General features: G+C 34.9%; 1 protein-coding gene across 6 annotated transcripts in view; it reads left to right on the top strand.

Moving 5' to 3' along the window:
• Nucleotides 1-26,950, top strand: part of LOC125066704 (syntaxin-binding protein 5) — a 251,491-nt gene that overhangs the window by 192,515 nt on the left and 32,026 nt on the right. For all 6 annotated transcript variants that reach the window (XM_047674928.1, XM_047674929.1, XM_047674930.1 and 3 more), the window contains exons 3-4: nt 6,238-6,420; nt 13,418-13,552. In XM_047674928.1, coding sequence (XP_047530884.1) covers nt 6,238-6,420; nt 13,418-13,552 — 318 coding nt within the window. The remainder of the gene's footprint in view (nt 1-6,237; nt 6,421-13,417; nt 13,553-26,950) is intronic.

The raw sequence follows: 26,950 nt of genomic DNA, 5'->3' as shown, positions 1-26,950 counted from the left end.
ACAATCATATTGATGTCTAACTTTGAGAAGCGGTGAATTGATGCTCTTAATAAACGTTACATAGTGGATGAACATCATCAGTCATTCGTTATTCAAGAGAATACGAAGCTCTACAAACTGCAATTAACTCTACAGTAGCTATAAAACGTTTCTCAGTAAGGGGATTACTGTTTTACACAATCGAATCCGTTGCACTAACAAGTCACGTGATATTACACAGATCGCAAACTGCAAGCAAATAATCATCTCATGTTAAATCATTAGCTATTCACTAATCCTCTTAACTACACGCGATTTGATGTTACTCGTCAATAATAGTACATTTGCATTGTTAACGTCGGTCATATATTTGTATATATTACATACAATATACGATTAAATTGTGTCTTGATATGAATGGCAACACCGATTGGCGAAATCGTCCTTTTCAAAAGAAAAGGATATTTAATTAATATCTCTTATTCTAAATAAAAATATCTTCATTAGCACAGTGGATTACGAGTCGCCTAGCGATTTAAAAAATCGTAGTTTCGATCCAGATTCCTTGGGCGGCGCCCCCACACTTAGCATAAACTTTACGCTTAATTGGAGGGGAAACAGGAATATTAGTAATCAATTAAAATGGAGCATTGCTATTATTCTTAAAAAAAAAAACTATACATGTGTAAAAATATTACTTCAATTTTGTTTATACGACTTGTGGGTGACCGAGACAGTTGTTTATCAATAAATAAATAGATATCAAAATGAAAAAATAATTAGAAAGTCGATTTTGACCTTAATAGTCCACTTTTAACTTTCGTCTCGATTTGAAACTGGAAGTACTCCAAGAACTCAGCGAGCTGTTCCAGTGACAAAACAGGTGGTGATTAGTGAAACTTTGCAGTAGCTCCTTGTATACCGCTCGAGTTTCTACTCGTTTGGTTAGTTTTGTCCGTTACAGACACGACGCAAACAAATTGTACCTTCATATTCTTCTTGAACTCAGTTTTTTTTTTAATTGTTGCCCAAGAACTGATTTTTGTTATTTCCTTTTTGTTTAATTAAAGACAACATAAAGTCGGTTAATGTTTTGTTACGATTTTGTAGAATTTATAGAAGTATTATCAGTTATATAAGTGGATAGTGTGATTTTTTGTTTGCGCAGGAGTGAACGAGTACCGAGTCGAGATAAGAGTTTTTTTGCTCTATAGTATAGTATGTAAATGAAACTCAAACTCAAACTCAAATTCCTTTATTCAATATAGAAGTATTACACTTTCTTATTGATTGTCAAGTTAAACACTACCACCGGTTCGGAAAAAGAAAACACCCTTACCTGAGAAGAACCGGCGAAAGAAACTCAGCGGGACTTTTTTTTTTTCTTTACGTCAAATTAATTATATACATAATTATATATGAGTAGAAACAGCCAGGAGGCGATCGTTTCATTCCCAAGGTGTGCTATCAAACATAAACTCACTAATTGTATAGTAACCTTTCGCACACAAGCGTTCCTTAACAATTTTTTTAAATTTCGCAACAGAAGCATTTTGAACGCTTTCTGGGATCCTGTTGTAGAAGCGTATACATTGCCCCACAAAAGAGTTACTGACTCTATGCAGTCGAGTAACAGGAGTAACAAGATTGTGTTTGTTCCTTGTACCAACGTTATGAGAATCACATTTTCTCATAAAAACATTAATATTTTTCCGTACATACAAAACATTACAGAATATATATTGAGAAGCAGTCAATATCTTAATTTCTTTAAATTTATACCTCAAAGATTCGGATCGAAGATGAGGATCGTAAATAATATTAATATTAAAAAATATATCAAAATCACCTCGTTATTTCAATTGTACCAAAGATTTCTTTTATATTAAAAGTACCTTTACCTTTACGTAGGAAGTTGAAGACAAATCAGTAAAGGGACGAGCATCAAACATTTGGCTAACAATCCAAGTATTGCGGCAGTCCCTTCGCGACCCAATCTGCCCCGCGATGGGGCAACTTCAGGCTTTTGTATTTTCTTTCTTGTTATATTGCCTTTAACTTCGCTTTTGTGACCATTTAAGACCGACGCCCGTTCAGCTGAAAACCTTTTGCGAGTTTACATCAATTACCGAAGCAAATGGAGTTTTATACTTTTATGAATCTTATTATCTCAAACGAAATGGAAATATTTCGTCCCGACTCCATTATCGTTGATATTTTATTCGTTTTGGAATTCAAAACAATTTTTTCTGTATAATGTAGCGAAACTTCTCGTATAACCAAATCATATTATAATTGATAATTTTAAAGGTTTTCATTTCTTACTCAACATTCTTATTCAATTTCGTATTTATTTATATTTTCAGTTGACTTGAGAAAAAAATGTTCAATTCAGGCTTTGAGACTTGTCAACCAACCTTTTTTTCTGTGTGTTTATCGATGGTTTTGACGACTTTGTCATGTCTCGTGATAAATTAACCAAAAAATACACATCTAATGGTGAAATATGGGCAGTAAATAAAGGGGTTTATGATTTATTTCGTGTGTACTAGATATTTTTGCTGATTTTAAAGTGATTTAAGACATTCTTATAATATTAAGTAGATAACAGGATGAGAATGGATTAATTTATTTTAATTACAAATCTACTAAAAAGAAGCGACTTTAAGCGACGTTATTACATTTGGGTACTGCGTTTAAAAATGTGTTTACTTTTTAATGTTTTCTTCTCCTTAGTGGGAGATATTTGCCCAACCACTGGCGACGTACTGGCTGACACTGGCTCATGCAACTAATAAAAATCATCTTATGCGTTTTTTTTTCATAATTTGCTCAATGATTAAAATAAAACGAAACGCTAATGTGAAGTTGGTGCTTTCCAACGACCACATTAACGAACACTAACGAACTGCGACTCGTATCAGCGAATCGTCTAACCGGAGTAACTCAACCGACCAATGGTATTAGAAGTTGCCTTTAAATTATTTCGGATGAAGCTAATTCAGAGCACGAGGGCTGATTGCCAAAAGCGTTCGTTTCCAAAACAGCTATTTGTTCGTTGAATCAAAAACCTACTAATGAGGCGTTTGGAAACTCTCCAAACTGTTCTCGTTTGCTTTATAAAATACAAAGAGTCAAATATTACTTATTAAATAAAACAAAATAGACTCAAGGAACGTCCGGTTAATTACATCGTTTTCTAGACCATCTGGGTACTGGTTTGGTATCGCTCGTTGATCATGTATTCCATCGTCAAACATTTTGTACGGTGAATGAGCCAGTGTAAGTACAGATGTAACACATACAATTTACTACTCATGTTTATTCAGGACTGCTACAACAATTTTTTACATAAAATTTTCCCATCGTAAAGACGAAGAGAATCACTGGCACTCTAGACTAGCATCGCGTCTATGGTCGGTCATTTTGATAAGGAAAAAATATAATCTAGAATTAAATGAATAGAAGATTCATGAAAAACGTTTGTTAATAACTATTACTGAAGTTTTTAATACTTTAGTTCTTTAAATATAAGTTTTACTGTTTGATCAGTTTTCCACAGATATATATAAATAAAATTCAATAAATTCCGTTAGGTAGCCTTACACCTCGTGCAAAGTTCCTGATAACAAGTAAAGTATGAACAAAGTCTCGGTGTGTACGGATCACATCTTTCGTTTGACGTCGTTAACTGAACACGAAAATATTCATTCTCGTTTTAATGAGACAAGTTACGCTATGCATTTTAAACATTGTGAAGTTTTGTACAACTTCTCTGGTAACTCGGAACACCGACCCGGTTTGATGTACGACCTTTCTTGTTTTGATTATAAATTAATTTGCAACTCACACCGCTCGTGTATGTATAGAAATTGTAATTAATAATATAACTTGAGGTTTACAAGAATAACCTTTACGATTTATACAGAGCTAAGTTTGTTTAAGTTGACAAATGACTTTTGAAGAGTCTATGACGCTGGGTATCGTGACAATAATTTTGCAATGGCATATAAGATACCATGTGAAGCAATGTTTCGAAATAATGCAAACTCCTGGTATTTTTTGAAATATTCTGAGTTCAATGACGAACAGGCAAATATTTTTTAGTGGATTTATAGACATTGCAATTCAATGTTGGTAAAGAGTAATTGGGTTTCTTGCAGTTTCTTCTCAATAGAAATAAAAAGTACTTTTATGAGTCAACTTGAATAAGGAATATTTTGATTTTGATTCCTAGAAGACAACGTATAGTGACACTAACTAAATAGATTTTCATAATTAGAAAACTCAATAAATTAAAAATATTATTTTGGGTTGTATGTTCTACCTATCTTATTGAAGCCTGCTCCTGCAGGCCATTTATGGTATTCATTTAAACTTAACGTTTATAAAAAAATTTACACTTTTCAACTACTATAAACTGGCAAACTGATATACATAATATATATCATATCTAAGTTACCGCTAATACATAAAACTTTAATTATCAAACTAACCGTTAAGTTTATAACTTATAGTTACTCACAGATCACTAAGTTGAGCGAGTAACGATCGTATTTCTCGTTTATTATACACTAATAATAGTGACTGCTACGAATGGGCCATTAAATCTTTATATGTATAAATCTACTGTACGTGTGTACGTAACTTAACTCCTAAACGTTTGGGACGATTCGTTGATTTTCTTCGTGTATATTTGAGTTAGCCTCTGGGTGTAAGTACAATTCTTATTTGACCTGACCGAAGATTTGCACACGTAATTTTACACATAAACGTGTTAATGTTTAGTTCAAGTAATTTATGTGATTCAATATATTTATAAAAACAGTAATTATAAATTGTTTATTCGGTTGAAAGTTTTAATTTTCTTGTTAATTTCAAAACGATATTTAGGCTTGCGTTTATGAACTAAGGTTAGACGTTAAGGCGAGGTCCGACGTTAACAAGCCATCGCGGCCGACTGACATATGGGAATAGCTTAATTTGAGTTTATATTATAAATTTTCCAATTCTCGTTAAAGTGAGAAAGTAAAACTGATTAATAATAATACATAATTTCATAAATATTGTATTCTAAAGTATAAAAAAATTTATTCTAAATCTGAAAATTATTGTGTACAAAGTCTGAAAATAGAAATATGGAAATCGGTGTTTTGTCTTTTGTTTATAAGTAATAGACTGTTGCTGGTCAGTCACCACCGTCCATAGACATTGACTGTGTGAGAAATAATCACCATACCTTACATCGCCAAACGCCTGCAATCTTGGGAGCTAAGATGTCCCTTGTGCCTGTCGTTACACTGGCCCACTCACCTTTCAAATCGGACACATGAATATTTTCGTGCGTGAAATAAACAACGAAGTACATAAATTAAACAACGCATTACGCAATGTTTAACTTTTTGTAAAAATACAATTATGAATTCTAAAACGCAGCTAACAGAGCTATTAATAATCCGTTAATCCGACACGTTCCGCCGCAAAACGACACAATTCAAAATTGGACCTCGCTTTGCATTTCAAACATCACCCCCCCCTCAAACAACAGGCAACGAGGAGGCATGCGAGCGTTCGAGCAACGTACAAACAGCCACCGCGTCCTCTGTACTCGTCACTGCAAATATTTACATTCTAAAACACATCTAATAGCAAATATAATCACGAATGGACTCGACGTAGCGGACGCTTTACAAGGTTTTTATTCCGAATTATATTTATGTTGGTCCGCTCGTGTTTTAAAAAGAGCTTAGAGTCGTTATGTTCATATCAACATCAAGATTCTAAATGGGAAGAGAAACTCGTATTCTCGTACGATTGCAATTTCGAGAGATGCTTTTGAAAACGTTTAATTTCTTAGAGAATATGAAATAGTTTTAATTTAGTCTAAATGCCTTTGACTGCGAAGCACTTTGCTCCTGCAAATGTTTGCAAGTGGAGCGCGCGCCGAGCGAGTGTAACGAATCTTGACAAGACGTGCAGCTCCGCGTCCCGCTGCTGCCGGCTCCACATTAAAGTAATGGATGTCTAACAAACGCTTTGCAACCCTCCGCCCTGGAATGAAACACGACCCCGACGTATGTTTCAAATATTAATGTTTGGTATTTCAATTATTTCGTCTTGAATTTAAGCAAAGCAACTGTGATACGAGAAGTATAAGGGTTCGTGAAAAGTTAAACATATTATGTATAAATTACTCAATTTATTTCATTTATTATATGACGTTTATCTTCTCGAGTATTTTCCTGAACCAAGACTCAGACTAGGTGGTCCCGGAGTAGACGCGCACGTGCGCCACGAGGCCGGCGAGGCGGTGCTACACGTGAAGTTCCTGATCAACGAAGGTGCTCTCGTCACAGCCACCGCTGATGACCAACTCCACCTCTGGACCTTCAGGCAGAAGATAGCACAAAGAGTCCAATCGCTCAAATTCCAGAGAGAACGGTGAGTGTGTTCATGTCTCACTGATATTGATAACTTTAAATGCCAAAATCACAAGATTTTTGTGTCATTTTACTCGTATCTATTTCTTTGTTTTTGTCTTCATTTTATAATTACTTACTTTTTTATTAAGGACAGCATGTTATTTCAATATTTTAATTTATATATTTTTTTTAATAAACAAAATAATACTTTATCAAAAATGTTTAATTTATATATTTGACGAAGAAATCGATCAAATGCTTATTGTAATTTTTTAATGTCGCTTTTATGAAAAGACTTGAAGCAGCTACATTCAGGAGTTTAATACGAGATGAAACAGTAATAAGAACAGACACATTCATCTAAATAAATTATCATTTACATACAACAGAGCGAAACACAACGGACTCGAATTACACTGCCATTAACGACGACCAGAACCCACAAAGAGACAGTGGCGGACTATTCCTGGCCGACGTTCATTGACAATGTCTATCAAAGGATTAATTTTGCAAATTGCACTTCTAACATTAAGAATTAAACTTAAACATAAATTCATCTAACTCAAATCTAACTATTATTGTATGAAAATAATCCATAACTTATCTTACGAAGACAATCAACTAAATATCAATATTAGTGGAAAACTTAATGTGTCGACAAATCCTAAAAAACGGACACAGTACTTAATTGACAATCATAATGATAAGGATGGAAAAGTGTCATTCGAGTAAAGACGATATGAAAAATACGTATCAGCGTACCATACCTGTAACAAAATAGCGCTGTAAGTGATTTAAATAGTTCATCTATTTCGGAGAGGAAATGTGAAAATTGAAGAAATTGACGCCAATTGTCTGAGAATTCTCCGAATAAATACTTCCAATACAGGGAAGTCAATTTAACGAACATTACAAGCAAGGTGCCGATTCGATTATTAGTTTAATAACAGTAGTGTCAAAGATTTAAAACTCATTTAAATGGAAATTGATTAATTTTCAAATTGAAACAAGCGTAAATACTGACGTATTTATAAAGGGACTATATCGAGCGTGTTTCCTATCAAATTTCTTAATGTCTCTGTCATCGTCCGTTGGCTCTCAGATTGCCACTCTAATAAAGCAGTCATTATCAACATTGGAAACCCATCCATTAATAGCGAGCGATGTAAACAGGAATGTGTACGGTTAATCGACGCGCCAGCTGAGGATTGCGGAATCTGATTCCCACTCAATTGTTATATCAACTAATTGAAGCTAATTTAAACAAACACAAATCAAATTAAACATTTAATAAGCTTTGATAGTTTTAGTGTAAATTCCAAACACAATATAAGTAATATATATTACGACGAACATGTATCACTTGTATGTAACAGTAATTTAGAAACAGATAACATAACATTTAGTTAATGAATGTCGACGTGCCGACTGTCGACTAGTTTATCACTTTCAATACATTTCACTTGAAAACCGAAAATAATTCCGGTGAAATTGTTGTTCTCTGTCAACAAACACCTGTTACTTGTTAACACTGACGTTTTTGTGCACTTTATATGACCTACACATTGATATACCGTGGCAATAATAACATCAGATTCATTCGAAATGTATCTAGCTCAACCGACTCATTTTAGTTTTCAAAGTGTGCGTGTGTAAAGATTATTGCCAGGATATATGGATGTGTGTTGTGTTGTAATTAAAGCACATTACTAGGCGTGGTTTGCACATTGTTACAGATATTACATCAAACTATCACGACAGACTAAAGAACTGAAGGGGTGAGTGAGTGTTAGTTTGATGTTGTTCGTCTGTTCGTTTGTCTTGTTGCACGACTAGACCACCCCACCCATACACTCCCACTAGCATGGCTAGCTACTTCGGCTGAGCTTTATGTAACACAGTAAGCAAGTCGACCAAACCCCTTTATACTTTATTCTGTTTAAAATCCAATTTTGTTTATTCATTTCTTTCTTGATTTTCTTTTTTTTTTTGAATATCATGATTCTTTAATGGAAAAACAAAGCTTTTCAATTTACTGGATATACTAAGAACAAAAATGAAACAAAGGTCTCAATATTGATTCTTAATAGTTATCTTTCTCACACCAGTAATTTATCAATGGGGAGAAGAAGACAAAACGTTTCGTAACTATAAATACGACCGCTATAATTATATCTACTTTTCGGTAATAAGTAGGTTTGTTAGGCTTCATATAACATTGTACAGACGCTATTAGGAAAACGTATACTTATTAATTTTTTATGCAAGTACTAAGTATTCTAAAAGATAATTCACATCAACATTTATGACGCCATTCGCTCGTATTTTCAAAACACATTTCCAATATCCAATATACAGGACAATGCGTATGCATTAAACCCATTCGAAGGGTCGACGGCAATTTCAACCTTCCACGGTTGTTTTCAGTCAAAGGAATTCTGATACCTACTCATTTAGGATTAAAGGTCAATTTAGGATATACGGATTACGATTGAATTCGGTCACGTCCCAAACTGCTTAACGCTTGTATTGCACGTGCTTAGTTTTAATTAAGCTGGAATGGCGGAACTAATCACAGGAACTGCTTTGTTTTATCAACGTGTAGTGTGACGGCACTTTAGATATAAATAATATTTACCTGTGCTCGGGCTTATTCAGACGATTTGGGACGATACCACACATTTACTAATAATTCTAGAAATACTGTAAATCAACTGGAATGCAGCAATGGTCCAATGGGTGTATTTTGGTTTAGAAGAGGAATGAACCAGTGTAGTCACGCGTACAAAACACCACATTTTAGTTCCCATTATAGTCAGTGTATTGACGAATGATTTTTTCTTTTCGTAGAGCCGGTTGCTCTTTGCACACCTGACATCCTAAAATAATAATAATGAAAGTCTAATACGTCCTATAGAAACCGTTGTAGAAGTAAAATGTTCTGATGTAACTTCAATATATTCCGAAGGCACTAATATTCCAAGACAGTTATTAATGCATAGGCCGAGACCATAAATTCTAATAAAAATAAAACAAATTACAAATGGCTATTTCGTTGAAGAAATTTCGCTAGAATTTGCACAGCGTAAATTGTAATTTAAGCCGACATACAGCGCCATTTGTAGGGCTCATTTCCCTAAGCAGAGCACTCGAGCGCTTCCATTACCAACTAATGTGACGTAAACTTATCACCGTTTTTACGTCAGGCTTAAAAATGACTTTTTGCGTTTCTGCAGATAACGTCTGCATGTCACTCGACGATCATAAAACAGGGGTTATGCCTGTAATAGGGTGTAAGCTTGCTGAAATTACGCCTACGCCGAAACAAAGCTGAAAGTCAGCATATTGCCCTCAAAACATACGTTTAGTATGCAAAATAAATATCGTAAAAGTTAATGCGCGCGTACAGCGCTTGTGGGTCTATTAAATCTGTTTTCAAATGCACGTTCCGATGGCTTTTATGAAAATACTTTCATCCAGTTTATAACTGTTCACATTTCTGTGGATTCCCAAACGAATGACAAATAGTTATTTCTGATGAATTGATGAATATAATGACGGTACGTGCCTAATTCTAGCCGAATGCTTCATTTCAATCAATGTAGTTGTTAAGTTAGTTATATTACGTCAACCGATGAACTAATTAGTCCTTTACCTTCTTTTATGTTTATTGCTGAGGCATAATGCGTCTGGGGTTGCAACTTCAATGGTTCCGATTTTGATGAGCAGCGTTATTGCTGTATACGCGCTCACAAGGGGGCTCTGATTGCTTTTTCATGGATAAAATTGGTTTAACAAAGTCCAGTTTTCAAAGCGCAATTACTGCGGGGAATCATTTAAAAAGATTTCCCCGGATGAATGAGTTCGCACCTGCCGCTGGCCGCCGCTATCCTTTCAGAAGGTGGTATTTTTAATTTCGTTCAGCGAAGTGGCTTTGAAACTTCGCTTTGTAAGTTTGTTAATTGTGTACCATTCAGCTTCCTCTATGTTATATATTTCCAATTTATTCCAATATGTTTTATCAATGTTTGCGGCGTCGCGGCTTTTCAATCGTAAATTAAACATCGAAATGCAAACGATAAATATTTTGACGACATCATGTCATTGGGCTCAGGTGTACATTCAAACAAATATGTTGGAAACGATAATAATCGTTGCGTTGCTTTTATAAAATCAAGACAATTTGACTCTCAATATAATATGAGGCCGACACGCGACGCGCTCGTTACTATGAAAAGCATATTACGAATATATTTAAACCACCTAAACATGGCTCATTATTCCCTTACAACGGAAATACGCAACAATTTAGTAAAGCAGTAAGTGATTTGCAGTGGAAGAACCACAACGCTGCTCCAGTACGAGCTGGTGGAAGAAGCTGAAAGTGCCCCCATTTTTAATGTACAATATATTTACATGATTCTTGACTATATGAATTTGATACATATACGGGACGAGACTATTTCTGGTGCTCATTATAAATTTCCTTATCTTTTGGTTTTGTTCTGATCTTATGATATCTTCTGTATATAATCCAATTTCAACACTCCAAACTAAGTAATAATATATTTCCGAACAATTAACTGTGCAATAAATGATAATTTCTTCCATCCATATCGGAAAACTCTGCTTTTTATGAATTGTCTAATTTTATCGAGCTCATTTGATAACCTATTTTCCAAAGCGCGTTAAATCGCTTCAGCGATAGAGTCCGTGCAGTAATACCCTTGTAAAGTTTACATACATTGTATATTTTAAACTGATTGTATTCAAACCTATTTCGAATTTATATCGTCACACACTTTGTGTTTTACATCCAATAGTTTCAGTCGTGGGGTGAGGGGGAGTTTCACCCTACAGCTTCAATAAATCTACAATATCATTCAATTTTATATCTTTTTTATGGCGTAAACTGAGTTTTAATGGAAGTTTTGTATCTATTTTCTGTATAGTACCTATAGGTCATCGAAAAATATTCGCAGTAATGATTATTGATTTAAAAACTAATGAAATGCCCCGGCTTTGTACAGGCCTATACCGTATTTTAGTCAGGAATTATGTGGCTTTCTAATGGCAAAAAATTCAATGAAAAAATAAAAGGTGATTACATACAAACAAACAGAACTTATGTATTTATTATATTATAGTACAGTCGGATGGTTGGTATATCCGTTTTAAGCTAGACTTCGACGGCGGTTGGCTGACCATCATAAAACTGAACATAATATAAACTTGAGAGAGGGAGAAGTTGTCGTCCTGCTGACCTTAGTCACCTGGGTGCGGGCCTCGAGGTTCCCTCCTCACCCGGGCAATTCCTCATCGGTAGCCTCGGCTACTGCGTCATTATCTTTTGACCCGTAGGGTCAGGACCGGCCCCATGGTGTATATATACTTGATGTTTGTATACTATGCACATTGTTGCAACTCGCCGCTAGATGGCTCTGTACCAAAACTTCTATAACTTTCTGCAAAAGACAACTGTTACAATTAGGATAAATTCTAGTAGGCTGTATATAATACCAAATTTTAAAATCTGTTTTCCTCCTGTACCCTGTGCCCCGTATTTAGAATGCTAAATGTAATCAACATCGCAAGGAATTCAATATTGCTATTAAGTTGATAATATTGCACGTATTTTATTTTAATAGTTAATTAAAACGTCATGCTCGGTTTGATAACATTAAGCAATGTTCAAAGTAACTTTGTTTCCCGGCATCTAGCTTGATAATAATTTGAATTTCGAAAGGTCCTTTACCTTCAAAGTCAAAGTTCATATTTCAATCATGTCTGATGTTATCAGAGACAGTGACAGCTTCGCTCAATCCGTCTGATTGGCTGTTTATGTTCAAGGAACGGTTTCCCGAGCTATTTGTTGTAATACCTTTTTCGTCTCGGCCTTTGATCGATTGAAACCCTTATATAACGTATTTTTAGCTTTGTAATCACACACATACTTTAATAAATAACATAAATAATAATAAAGCTACGATTACAATCTTTGTATATTTGTTTTTTTAATTTATATGTTGCGTAAATACAAATGATTTACAAAATTCAAACAGAAATCAGAGAGTGTGTATTACATTGTATTGATTTAGGAAATAATTGACCAATTTCAATTGAAACAACATAATTATTCCTTAATCACGTGAAAATTATTTGTTCCAATAATTGTATTCAATTTTATTTATGAACTGAAGCCTCGATAGCTGATACTATACCAGACTCCTCCAGACGTGGAAGTCTTAAGTTCAATCCCGACCCCTTACGCTATAGTCGTATCGGTTATTACGCTGAATTTGAGCAATTATTATTTGCTTTTACTTTAAAAAAGTCTTTATACATAGCTAAGTAGATATTAAATGAAATGAATTTTTAAATGTAAATCTTTGCCGTCCAAAGATAACAGACGTTTACTTGGACACGAAACAGCCCCTTATTTGAGAAAGGTCGAATAGAATACCTTTAATGCTTTTGCCATCACAGCTGTTTCGCCACGACAACCCGACCGACGCAGCCCTGTCCCGCGGCGCGTGACACAATATTGTTAGCCTAATGGGACTATTGTGTTTCAACGAGGGAATAAGAACTGTTATATTTTTTTTTCTTTAGCATTGCACAATGCTGCACTCCGCTATAGAGATCTTTTAGTAATTACTTTAAAAAAATAGGTTAAGAGTACATTGCGCAGAAATGCCGCAACGTGTGGGAAGGTAATTCTTAGAGCGTTTCGATGCCCTCGAAGACTACGGAAATAAAATTCGGAGCAAACGGAGTCAATTCTAGCAAAAAAATACGGTGTATTAGAGAGTCGTTACGATATCTGAAAATATTATATGGAATTATATTATTTAAATTATGCAATAACAACCCCTGTAGCTCATACTGCCTGTTATTTACGAGACTGTTCGTTTGCGTCACTTCCTCTACCCCTCCTGTCTTAACTAGATACCCTTGCAACAAAATCGATAACCTTAAATAAACCCTTAAATGATTTATTTGTAAATTGTCATCAGGATAACCTGCCTCCATTTACCTCTTCAATCGAAATGGATCCACGTGGGCACGGAGCGCGGGAACGTCCACGTGGTGAACATCGAAACGTTCGCGCTGAGCGGCTACGTCATCAACTGGAACAAAGCCATCGAAGTGTGAGTATTTTTATTTTATTAATAGACAAAGCGATGAACGAACGGGTCATTGGTGGCATTCGTATGGATCTCCAATCCATCTTTGGTCATACATTTTACACGAGATAAGGCTTTTCATCGACGACGCAACGGCAGGATTAAAAGCAGACAGTGGCGTATGGAAACAGCCTAACTCTCGTATAGTAATAACTTAACTCTGACGTCATTTAAACGAGATCATAAAATGTAAAGCATTAATTATCAGCTATGGGCAGCCTGCAGCCTGCAGCCTGCTATTTGGGTCGCCATACATCACTGAGCATACAGGTTATGTCATTTATGATCAAGAATTCCGGTGATACAAAATTATTATTATCGAATATCGAGCGCAACAGGAGCACCTGTTATATTGTCATATAACTTCAAGTACAATAAAGTACTTTTTCATGTGGTGATAAGTCAAAATCAAAGTCAAAAATCTATATTCAATATAGAAGTGTTTACACTTGCTTATTGATTGTCAAAAATCTACCACCGGTTCGGAATTTATCACCTCGGACCCGAGAAGAACCGGCGAAAGAAACTCAGCTGGATATATTTTTTTATTTTTTTTTTCCGTTTTGCATGTATAATAATAATTATATTTTAGTTTGAAACAGCCTTTGTACAAGACTTTGTACAAGACCATCATGATAAACAAACACATCAGATATCCCGCTGGTTTGCAGTTTTTAAAATGTGGGACCAAATGTAAATATATATAAAAACACTTGTCGTAATTAATATCATATAATAAATATAAAAAAAGTATTTAAAGTCAGCGTGGACCACGTTTTACAAGAAGACGACTAGCGCGAAGTCCAGTGAAGAACTGCTGATGTTCAGTAATAAAATAAAACTTAAAAACGCCAAAATGTAAAAAGGCATAGGCGAATTTAAGCCCGTGGATGTGGTGAACTTAAATAAAAAGAAGTAAAAAAAAGTGTCAAGCAGTGGTACCTAGTATTTTTGTATTACGGTTTGGGTTAGGTTAGGGTGATTAAGTCATTGTAACTACAGGCACAAGGGGCATAACATCTTAGTTTCCAAGGTTAGTTGCGCGTAGATTATGTAAGAAATGGTTAAAAAGTGTTGAACACATCGGTGGTCATGCGCCTGTCCGCCTACCGATTGTTAGCATATTTATTTTAATGTGAACACATTTTATTGTTTTTATGTATTAAATTATCAGTAGAAATAATTCGATTTAAATAATTATTACATCTTACGTTAATTATCAACATCCGTATTTGACTAAACTAATTTGTATTTTAAAATAGATAAAACCGGATGTTGCTACAGTGGAAGGACGTGTAAACGTTTAATGCTAGGGGTAAGCCTATAAATTGGCATTCTAACTTTGATTGTCACGATGGAAGAATCGAAAAAAGAATTAATTTTGTATCAGTATTGATTGTGAAACAATCTAGGATAAATAAACCATTGATTGTCAGGAAAGTTTTTGCTTCCAACACGATGTAGGAAAAAGACATACGCGGTTCTACTTTTTAATATACAATCGATAAATGTACTTTAATTATACAAATAACTCGACGATAAACTATTATCGTAACGAAATATAAACAAGATTATTGCAGCCGTATTTTTATTGCGTTTAATTATAATCTATAATAAAAATTCTGACGTAATTCTTCGTTTGATGCTAATTACGAAAACAATCACAATTAATAAAATCTTGTGAAATATTGTGCAAATATAATTTAATCAAGTTTGAACACAATTACAAAAAAGCGTAAACGGCTTTAATTACAAAAAGGCGAGGCGCTACAAACGAGACTGAAATAAAACAACGAAATAAACATTGTACGTTTATTTGATATCTCGTTCCTTTGTAAATAATGAAATTTACATATAAAGGGACTTTTAGACATCTGCTTTAACACAACGTGAGATTACCTGTACAGGCTGTTCGTCTCGGGGGCCTTTGTAAGTGATCTAATTGGGTTGAAGTTGCGTTGCCTCTTATCAGTAAACATACCCTCATACGTTCGTTCGGAATTAAATAAGGGTGTAACGAATACGTTACGAAAATGGGCCGGAAGGAATAATTTACCGATTCTTATTGCTTATATCATATAAATCCGTTGACAAGTTGTTGAGATATTACGATCATGCAAAGCATACTTTAACGCGATTCTTTACTTCTGTTTTCTGAACAACAAACTATCTAAAACAACAGCAAAACGTCCTAATGTAGCCGTTTTTGAATAATCGGTGAAAAAACATAAAGTAAAAGGAAAATCTCTACACATATCACTTGTATGTAATTAAACATTCTAGTTCTGAAATTCCAGTTAAAAGTTAATTCCTCATTAAGAAGACAAATAACTCCAAATAAAGTAACGCTTCGAACGCAATATCGCGCCATGTTTTAATTGCAACGAAAATTTAATCTCCACACCCTTGTTTATTCACTTCACCGGATAACCGAGAAATCTGAGCCATGAACCGGTTATTTCAACACAAAAGCCGGCTAACCGGCGACAGAATCAATTACCCGTCGCATTCACGCCATCTTAACCGACGAGATCCGGACAGAACCGGTGACACTCAACCCTCGTTGATAATAGATTTCATTTGAGATTTACTAACGAAATTCAGGATGTTTTCACGTGAGATAAATTTAACCTGAGACAGCATCTCGGGGCCTGAACAAAGGGACGATTTAAATGTTTAAATTCTATGTGTGTAATTCTATTCTCTGGTGCAAAAACAACATACAAACAGACAGGCCTATGTATGACACGTGTGGTCTTAGCTGTAGATATTTTAATTATTAAAGCACTTCGTAACATCTCATACGACACCCCCTGAGGAATTAGCTGGTAATATAGATAAATCTTATCAAATTCCTTTAATAAATATAGAAGCATTACACTTACTTATTGATTGTCAAATTAAACACAACCACCGGTTCGAAAAAGAAATCTGACCTGAGAAGAACCGGTGAAAGAGCGGGTTTTGTCAATTTAAAATTATTTACATATATTCAATATCATAAAGATATATAGAAGGTGATCTATATATCGAATAATATCTTGATTTCCTTAAATTTATGCCTCAATGGTTTTTTAGTTCCTAGGTCATAGATTGCGTGAATACATTTACCTGTGAATACCTTACCTTTACCTTTATTTGATAAAATTAGTATCTCTCCTGCAGGATATATAATAACAATAGGTATGTGTTTATTGTATGGTCGTCTCGGTTGAATCTACTTTTCGTAATGGCTAACATCCCATGCAAAAGTTATAATCTACTTTAATAAAGTATAATTTGATCGTTAAATACTCGTTACCTCTTGTAAACAGTTACGCGTAGACCGAGGTGATTCATTTTTATTTCAAAAAAGTTCAGTAAAATATTATGGTATTGTAAATAAAATTAAAAAGATTTTTAAAAAAAATATATGAGCTTTTTCACAATGGTTGCCCAGGAAGGCTTTCATTAAGTAGGGCTCGGCGGAGAGACGGTAGCAAATACTTTACCTTTACAATTCTGTTTTTAACTTTTAAAGGCGAAGTTACGATGGTTCTTCGACTGCCCTTTTATTATTACGCGGATTTTAAAAGGATGGAAAACGGCTTCCTGCTTCCGAGGAGCATCGGCTGAATTGCTTCTTGTTGAATTCTATATAGTGATCAACTTATGGATAGAAATATTTTATGAAATAAAACTTTATTATACGCAATAAGATAACTCAGGGTATTTTTAATACAAAGAGGATTGATAATTAGTTAGGTTAGTGTTTTTTTTTTTAATTTAACTGATATTCACTTAGATATAATTTCACCGGAAAACGATGTGTTAATTTGTTAGCATTCGACAACCTCGAGATAGATTATATTTATAACTTTGCGGTGACGTAATATATAAGCCAACATATCATATTATATTTGTACTAGTTTTCGTACGTAAGACATACGAATAATAAAGTTCATTTATTTAAGACATCATATCCAAATGTTATCAGTACAGATTTTAACCTATTGTGTTAGTACCAAATACTATGTGTGTAAATTAATATATTTCCAGGAATTAATCTTAACCGAGATAATTTGATATATATCGAACATCAAAACCGTTTGCACAATCAAATAGGCAATATTATAAAAAAGGGTATATGTCATGCTATTTTATAATACTAGCTAAAACTACCGTTTCACCCGCGCGAAATTTATAAAACACAATGTTCCCCCGTTTACCCCCTTTAAAATCCGTTAAGACTGGATTTTACGAAACTTCGCCTTATAGGAACAGCCTGCCAAATTTAAACTTTGTACGTGTTACAGTTTCTGAGATTTCGTGATTAATCATTGAATACTATCTTCCCTATTCCATAGTATTGACTCAGACATATCACAGAGCTTCACGTAACGTAGAATGCCGCGTGTCAGAGCGCTGGTACACTAAAACTACAATCTGATAAGAATGAAGGACACCACACTGAAGACATCCATTCCATATATTCGCCAAGTTTTTCAACTTTATCAGATACCGCCTGAGTTACGGTGGCAATAGGGCCGCGCTAACTGCGCTATACCTCAGTGTCACCTCGACTTCTGATTTATAAAACGTACCGCACGTTACAGACAGTTCTGCCGGCTCTAGGGCCAAAGTTTGCTTGATATTAAACTACATAAAAGCAACTTATTTCTGTGTCGGTTTTAAAGTGTCAATATGTGAAACCATCTATAATAATATTATAAATTAGAAAGTAACTCTTTTTGTCTATCTATTTTCACGGCTAAACCATTCAACTGAATTTGGTGATATTTGAGTTAGTAGTTAGTGCCCGAGGTTGGTGGCGCATAGCTGATGTAAGGAATGGTTAATATTTCTTACAGCGCCTTTGTCTATGGGCGGTGGTGACCACTTACCATCAGGTGGTCCATATGCTTGTCCGCCAACCCATGCCATAAAAAAAATGCAAATACATATATATATATATATATATATATATATATATATATATATATATATATATATATATATATATATATATATATATATATATATATATATATATATATATACATTACCAGGGTCGAAAAGTTTCTAGGTTTTTCTGTGAGGATAATCCCCTCACGCAAGTGCGTACGTCGTTATACCGCTGCTAAATTGTTTCCGCGCGTGCTGATTGTCGTACCATATTATTATTATCGTAAGAGATAGAGTGCACCTGAGTTTGCCAACACATGATCGACTGTACATTATCAGTGCTGTTGATAAGGGTCAGTTTACAGCGGGAAGTAGGTATTTAGTGATGAAATTAATATCATAATTAAATTATGTACTTACGCGCGTCTAAAGTTACACAGTCATTAACATTATTTGAATTGCATATAATTACTTGCAATAAAATAATAATCCGATTATTAATAATAAAGTAATTATTATTATTGAGGTTATTTATTGTTTAGTGAGAAACTTCATCATGTGCGCGCATGTAATTAAACTGCAATTACTTAATGTTGTCATAGCGCGCCAAAATAAGTACAACTTCAAAAGAAATAATGATCCATGAAATTCGTCAATGTGCGATTCCTTTAACGTCCTGCGAAATCATCGGACCCGAGATGTGTCCGTGTATTTAATACGGTCGGTGTGATAAACGTTTTTGTGTTACATTTTACAGCGGAAACTGCCGTAAACATCGGGCGAGTAGGGTTGAAAACCTGGCGTATCTAGTGAAATGAAATATTTAGTGAAAATCGATAGAATTTTCTTAACATAAACTATACACCATTAAAGAGAAAAAAACACAAATATCTAGCTGTCTCGCTCTCTTCGCGAGGCGTTAAGTATAATATAATAATGTTTAACGCATTATACGACAATGTGTTTTGACTAACTTATCACGTCTGTTCAGACTATTCGTTGGAAGACGGCGTTCGGTCATGTTAGCGTATGCGTACTCTTTTCCGGCCGCGACTTCGCCCATGACGGAGAAGCAGATGTTAAGATAATTACGTATAAGACGTGGAAGGATGGCTAAGGGTATAATTATTTCAATTATTAAAATAATTAGAAGAAGGTTTTTGTATCATTATCGTTTTTTCCCTCGAATTTGGACTTTTTTTATTACTATGTGTCACGTTAACGGTCCTGTTAACACGCCCTTTTTCCCAAAGGCGCGGCTCGGCTGTACCCCTGGTACTCCTGACGCTCATGGGCATCGGTAACTACTTACCGTCATGGTCCGTTCGGTTTGTCTCGAAAGGCGATATCAACAAACATCAGAACTCCTTAATGGCTCGATCTAAGATGTGAGCCCAGAACCTCGAGAACTACAGCCCTAGAAGCACCGATAAAAATATCGACGGTACATTATTTTAGAAACGAATACCTCGCCCCAGAAAGGATGCAGAACTTCACGGAAACTTGGCGTTATAAGTTTATATATTTACAACTCAACCTTAGTTTGTATTTTTTTTCACCGTTGGCTTTTATATAAGTTTTAAATATAAAATACAGTATCCTGAAGCTGAAGAAGTAGAGAAGTTAGTTTTGTTTTCTTATGTAATTTCCTACAGTGAAGACTTTAACCCACTTAGACATGCGCAAACATTGTAACGCCATGAAATGCCGTAATTATATCATAGCATTAGCATTATCAGCCTGTAAATTTCCCACTGCTGGGCTAAAGGCCTCCTCTCCCTTTGAGGAGAAGGTTTGGAGCATATTCCACCACGCTGCTCCAATGCGGGTTGGTGGAATACACATGCAGGTTTCCTCACGATGTTTTCCTTCACCGCTGAGCACGAGATGAATTATAAACACAAATTAAGCACATGAAAATTCAGTGGTGCCTGTCTGGTTTGAACCCGAAATCATCGGTTAAGATGCACGCGTTCTAATCACTGGACCATCTCGGCATTATATCATAACGTAAGTTTAATCATTAATTACAGCATCTAATCTCGCGTCTATAACGTGTCGATGTGAAAAAATGGTTCTAATGTAAATTAAAAGCTCCAGCAACTTTCTTGGTATTAAGCTCTCTTTAGATTTAGCGCCGCACGCTCGCAATAGATTCCTTTCAAAGCGCTTGTAAACACTCGTCGCCCAACTCCCAGGGTTCTTTTTGCCATTTTAAACAACTTTCGTAATGCCATTTTTACTCTATCGTCGTGATTTTATCGTAACCGTTAAATATTCCAACATTCTTTAAATGTCTTCGATTTGTTTTCCTCATGGGCAAAAATATATTTTGGTGGTCTTGTTGGTGGGGATTTGTGAGTGCGTCTGGGTAAATACCACCCCCATATTAAATTCAACCGCTTAATAACAATATTTAATATTTTTGTGTTATGGCTTATTTGAAGAGTGAGTTAGCCAGGATAAATTTGAGAAGTATGCTTAATAGAAATGATATGTAAAGTATTTTTTAAAAATGTCGGCGGTTGAATAATTTACAATTCAAAACGACGTGCGTACTCGCCTACACGCGGTGCAGTTACATTTTTAAAGCAGTATGATAATTTTGTTCGTCTTTTAAAGTTTGCTGACGCGCTACACGATTTCGCTAGTTTTGCAAGATACCGTAATTTACCATGATGTTTACCACAAAAACTGCATCTTTCAAATACTGATAATGATTCGCCTGATGGTAAGAAATTTTAACCATCCCTTACCTTGTCATGTCCCTTGTGCCTGTAGTACACTGGCTCACTCGCCCTTCAAACCGGAACATAACAATAAAAAGTGTTGCTGCTTGGAAGTACAATATATAATGAGTGGGTGACACCTACCCAGACGGGCTTGCACTAAGCCCTACCACGTAAGGACGTTGATGAAAAGTTGGCCTATTTTTCCGCTCGTCTAAATATTTTATAATTAAAAAATATATATTTTGGTTACCAGTAGTAACTTTACATTTAATTGAATACAATTCAATGTTCCTGAATAAAGTATATTTTGATTAAATATCAAATATTCTAGGTCCATACACGCGCCGTTGCAATCAGCAGTCTGTAAGTAACGTGTCAAAATATCAGCCGCCAGCGCGTCGGCCGGACGAGCTGTACCGGTCACCGATATCCGATGTTGGATTTTTTTTCAATCTATCACACGGGGATTAAACACTTTGAAATATTTATTACAAATGGTATTACACGTTCAAATTCAGTTGCACGTCGAGCCGTGTCGTAGCGAATTGATTAAATACACTTTTATATTTAAACTAGCGACCCGCCCCGGCTTCGCACGGGTGCAATTCTGATACTAAATATACTACAGTATATCTTTATTCATAGATTTTCAGTAGACAATACAAACCGCTATGTCCCTGCGTTTTGAATCTGTAATGTCTTCGAAAATATATATGCATTATGCGTTTAATATCTCTATATTAAACGCATAATGCATTTAAGGTACTTAAATGGATAAGAATGCCATTATTTCTCGTAAAAAGTAAAGGATAAAAAATGGTTGTTGTGGGTTATCCCTAAGAGATAGACATATGTATAAAAGTAATTCAATAGATTATTTGAGAATCACACCTTTCTTTTTCAATATAATTTTCAAAAGAAAATAGTGTTAGCTTCGTCGTACAGACTCGCTAGTGTCTGTGTAACGTGTCGCTTCCGGGTATTCACATACGAGACAAACGATCGGACCTCGGCACTCGTCAAGACCCAGCTTCAGTTGACTCCAGTTTGGTGGATCGGTTCGGCTTTACCTTGACTTGACTGGCTCGCAGGCTTAAAGGACACACTGCTGGCTTGACATAGTAAGACATTACTTCGCATTCTGACATTTAAATACTAAATAAATACTATGTGATTAATATAATAAATAAAAAAATATTGGACAACATCACATACATTACTCTGATCCCAATGTAAGTAGCTAAAGCACTTGTGTTAAGGAAAATCAGAAGTAACGACGGTACCACATACACCCAGACCTAAGACAACATGCAAGACCACATAGAAAGGTAATGAACTTTTTCTACATCGACTCGGCCGGGAATCGAACCCGGGACCTCGGAATGACGTACCCATGAAAACCGGTGTACACACTACTCGACCACGGAGGTCGTCGGTTGATTTAAAAATAATAAGTATCCACGGATTTGTTTATAAATATTGTTAGAAGATGATTAATTCATTAATGCTGTATCTTGATTAACGGCGAAACAAAGAGAACAGCCAGTGTTTAACTAGACACGCTAAACAGCGATTAATCAAATCTAATGTATTTTATACAAGTAATCTTTACAATAGAGCATTTTTCAATCGTCAATATTTAAACTCTACCAGGGTTTTGGAAGCAGCCTTAAGAAGAAAGAAACGGCAGCAAACTCGCATAGATCCTCTTTTTGTTACCAAATGTACCATGATGGTGATATTCACAAAGTTCATAAGGACTCCAGTAAGTAGTAACTAATTCCCATGTAGCGCTATTATTGTGTCGGTACATTAAATAGTTATGGAATGGAAATAGTCCTGCATTAGGTACGCTGAAATAACACCTCACCTAGCGAAATAATCTTTATTACTTAATGCGACCAAACGTAAAGTTCGCAATTACTATGAATAATAATTTATAGACGAGGTCGCTCAATTTCTGACAGCTCTACCTAAACGTCGCGGAGAAATTAGGAGTTAAAATAAAATATAATGAAGCCAATTATAATATAATGAAGACCTGGAACGTTGTTATAGTTTCTATCTTCGCCCTGAAGTATTTTATGACACTTTCAAATTTAACAATTGTTTATTCGGACCGTTTCCGGAGATCCTGTTGTAAAACCGTATTACACATACCACAAACGAGTTACTAACCCTCTGTAATTGGATAATGGAAGTTAAAACTTTTGTGCGTATGGTCAAAATAAGTGTTTGGGGTTGAGCAAACTACTGAATATTTTTTATGAGTGAAAATCCCTTTGAATACAATTTAAATCCAATAATTTATTGGTGGTAGGGCTTTGTGCAAGCTGTCTGGGTAGGTACCACCCACTCATCAGATATTCTACCGTCAAACAGCAGTACTCAGTATTGTTGTGTTCCGGCTTGAAGGGTTAGTAAGCTAGTGTAACTACAGCCACAAGGGACATAACATCTTAGTTCCCGAGGTTGGTGGCGCATTGGTGATGTAAGGAATGGTTAATATTTCTTACAGCGCCATTGTCTATTAGTAGTGGTAATGACCACTTACCACCAGGTGACTTATTTGCGTCCACCTACCGATATCATAAAAAAAAACTATCCAACTAATAGTATATGTCAAATATATACTTTGTATTGTCTTGCTTGTTGAAGTATTTTACGGCTCAACAACTCAACAGCACCACAACACGCATACTACACGACTGCTCCGCTCAACTGCCGAAACGCGACTGTCACGTGACGCATGCGTAATACAAGTAGACAACCAACATTCCAGCTACACGCATACACTACATACTTTATATGTTTGTGTTAATTGTTGATATGCTCAACTAACATACAAATAAGATATATGTAGATATAGATTACTACATTGATGAAGGTACACCCCTCCTAGTTAAATCGTCGATGGGAAATTGTATCCAAATGCGGGTCGCATTGGAGTAACGTGGTAAAAGATACTCCAAAGCTTCTCCTCAATATTAGCCATAAACTGACAGGAGAACATTTAGTCAAATCAAATCAAAACTTTTACAAGCTCTTACGGATCGTCACCTCACCGGTTCGAATTGTAAAAGAAGAATCGGCAAGAAACTCGGTAATTACACTGGTTGCTATAGTTCGAGGAGCTTATAAACTTACAGATATAATATATGTACTTGTATACAGATGTTTATATATATTTTTTATTTATTAATTTATTTATCATAAAAAAAGTTTTTACAAAAAAATTTGTTCTCGCCAAGGTGGTATGCTTAACGGCGAGACGCGCTCGTTATTACAGTAAAAAAAAATGTTTTCAGCATAAATACAAATACAGTATTCACTTCCCATAAACATTTATTTAAATATCATAATGGCGACATTTTTTCTTCATCGAGAAACAAATCCTTAATTAATAACTTAATTTTTAACAGTTTTCTGCTTCATTCATTCATTCATCAAAATGAAATCATTTTTTTGTCTAAGCATAACATTTCTATTGAATAATTTTGTTACCATATATTTAGTTGTTCTTTCCCCATAGTCATTATTTATTTTTGGCTGATATAACTTTTTGTCGGTTACTCTTCTCGTATTATATTTATTACGAACCATATAACCATATATGATGAACCCATTCCAGCTGTAATTGATTTCCTGGTTCAAAATTGACGTCGCTTAATCTAACTAACGACGATCTAATCAGAGATCAGTATTCGTATAATGCGCCTTCATTGGCTGGTACTTATTTAATTTATGAGGGCTCGGTGCGGATTTTATTACCGGACAGATTTTTACGGCCGGTCGCCTGCCTGGCGCCAACACTCCTTAACTCGTTCCCATCGCTGGTGAATTGGTTCTCCGTAAACATACATCTGCTTAGTCAGAGACTGCTGATCGATATAGAAGGATGCGCTCAACACACAATAACTATGAGTCGACTCTTATTATTCTCAATTCACCATTAATATCTCCGCTTGGTGGTAGGTCTTTGTGTTTGATATTCTACCGCCAAACAGCAATACTTAGCTCATGGGACACAAGACCTTAGCTCCCAAAGTTGATGGCGCATGAGCGATCTAAGGAATGGTTGATATTTCTAACAACGGTTCTAATTGATGGTGGTGACTACTCACCATCAATTCACCCATACTAGTCCACCTATCCCTATTTCATATAAATAAATAAAATAAAAATAAAAATAAAAGCTTGATTTATAACAAAGAGCAACTCGAGATTCTACAAAAAAAAAAATTATCAACGAATATTGTATATTTAAAAGTATTGTGTGTTTTCCTTTTTCTGCAAAAGCGCCTGTAGGTACTTAGATTGATTGATAAGCTTTTTCGTTTTTTTGTTAATACCTAAGTATCGAGCGATAACAATCTCTCGGGGATTTATCGACGAAATTCCACCCAATCCAACAAAAATCACTTTCAATATATAAATGGAATGATTCCGATACGCAAATCTTAAGGAAGGGTCCGTCTGAAGGTTGAGGAGTAGGGCTGCGAATAATTAATGAGTCTGTAAGACGAGGTCTCATAATAACAGATTTATATTCATATTCGGTGAAGGTCGTCAAATTAAATCACAAAATAGTTTTCACTTTTGTTTTATAGGCTATTTGACAATGCGAAAAATAAAGTGCCAATTATTGTAATCAGTATATATTATGAGTTTAAGAATGGTTATTTATTAACGAAAGTTGAAAATAATAATTAATTTATTCAAAAATCCACAAATAAAAATGCATTTTTTTAAACGTTTGTCACGTGACACAAAACGATCCCGATTGGTCGGCTTTATGATGACGTCACTTGCTTGTTAACCTCGTTTGCCTACTGTATGTGGATTATATGTGCCACAGATTACAATACAGGCAAGTGACGTCACCGAACCCATTGCAGCGCCATATTGTCAAAGCCGCGTTTTCGCTATTTAAATATAGAATTTTTAATTTTATATTTTTCACCAAATATTTACTAGAATTAAAAAAATCGACTTTTACTAGTTTCCTTAACCTCTACTAAATAATATAAAATGGATTTTAAAAACCAGTCTAGTCTAGTCTAATAGCCTATTAGCTTTACACAATGATCATATATGTAAGTAGTTCATTCACTAATTTTATGAAAAAACTGTTTTTAATATAATATAGTGCCTATTAACTTAACTACATAAATTTTATATTTTATAATTTTGATGATTAACTTACCATTTAATTGCATTTATGTATATTTATAGAATTTCATGTTCTTGTTAATCTAACATAAGTATTACTTATTGTAAACGGCAAAGATATAAATATTCTGCAACTTGTAAATTGCCCTCGCTGAAGCTTTCAATATTTTCTGTAACAATTGCTAGAAATACAATCAACTGCTTCTATTACACAGTCGTTTTTCTCCTGAGAGATATGCAGCTGCATATTGATATATCGAAGAATATTTATTAAATTATTATAGACTACATACAATCAGGGAAAACATAGAGCTGAAGGAAATATAGTTTTCATATAAAACTTATTTATATAAATATTTTTAAGATTTTTTCGATATTGGCAACCTTAGTAAGCCAGTATATGTGGTAACCTAAACATCGGTCAAACCGTATAAATCAAGCGCGTGGCTGCGTGCTGCGACCAGATAAGCGCACACGTCCACAATAATAGCTACCCAATAAGCTTCATTACTATTGACGAACGACATCGTACTTGACCTTTTAAATATAAGTTCGTTAATGCTTGCAAATTTCA

Source organism: Vanessa atalanta, chromosome 10 (genome assembly GCF_905147765.1).
Source record: "Vanessa atalanta chromosome 10, ilVanAtal1.2, whole genome shotgun sequence".
NCBI classification, from domain to species: domain Eukaryota; kingdom Metazoa; phylum Arthropoda; class Insecta; order Lepidoptera; family Nymphalidae; genus Vanessa; species Vanessa atalanta.
Note: the sequence above shows the minus strand (reverse complement) of the source record. Positions and strands in the feature narration are given on the sequence as shown.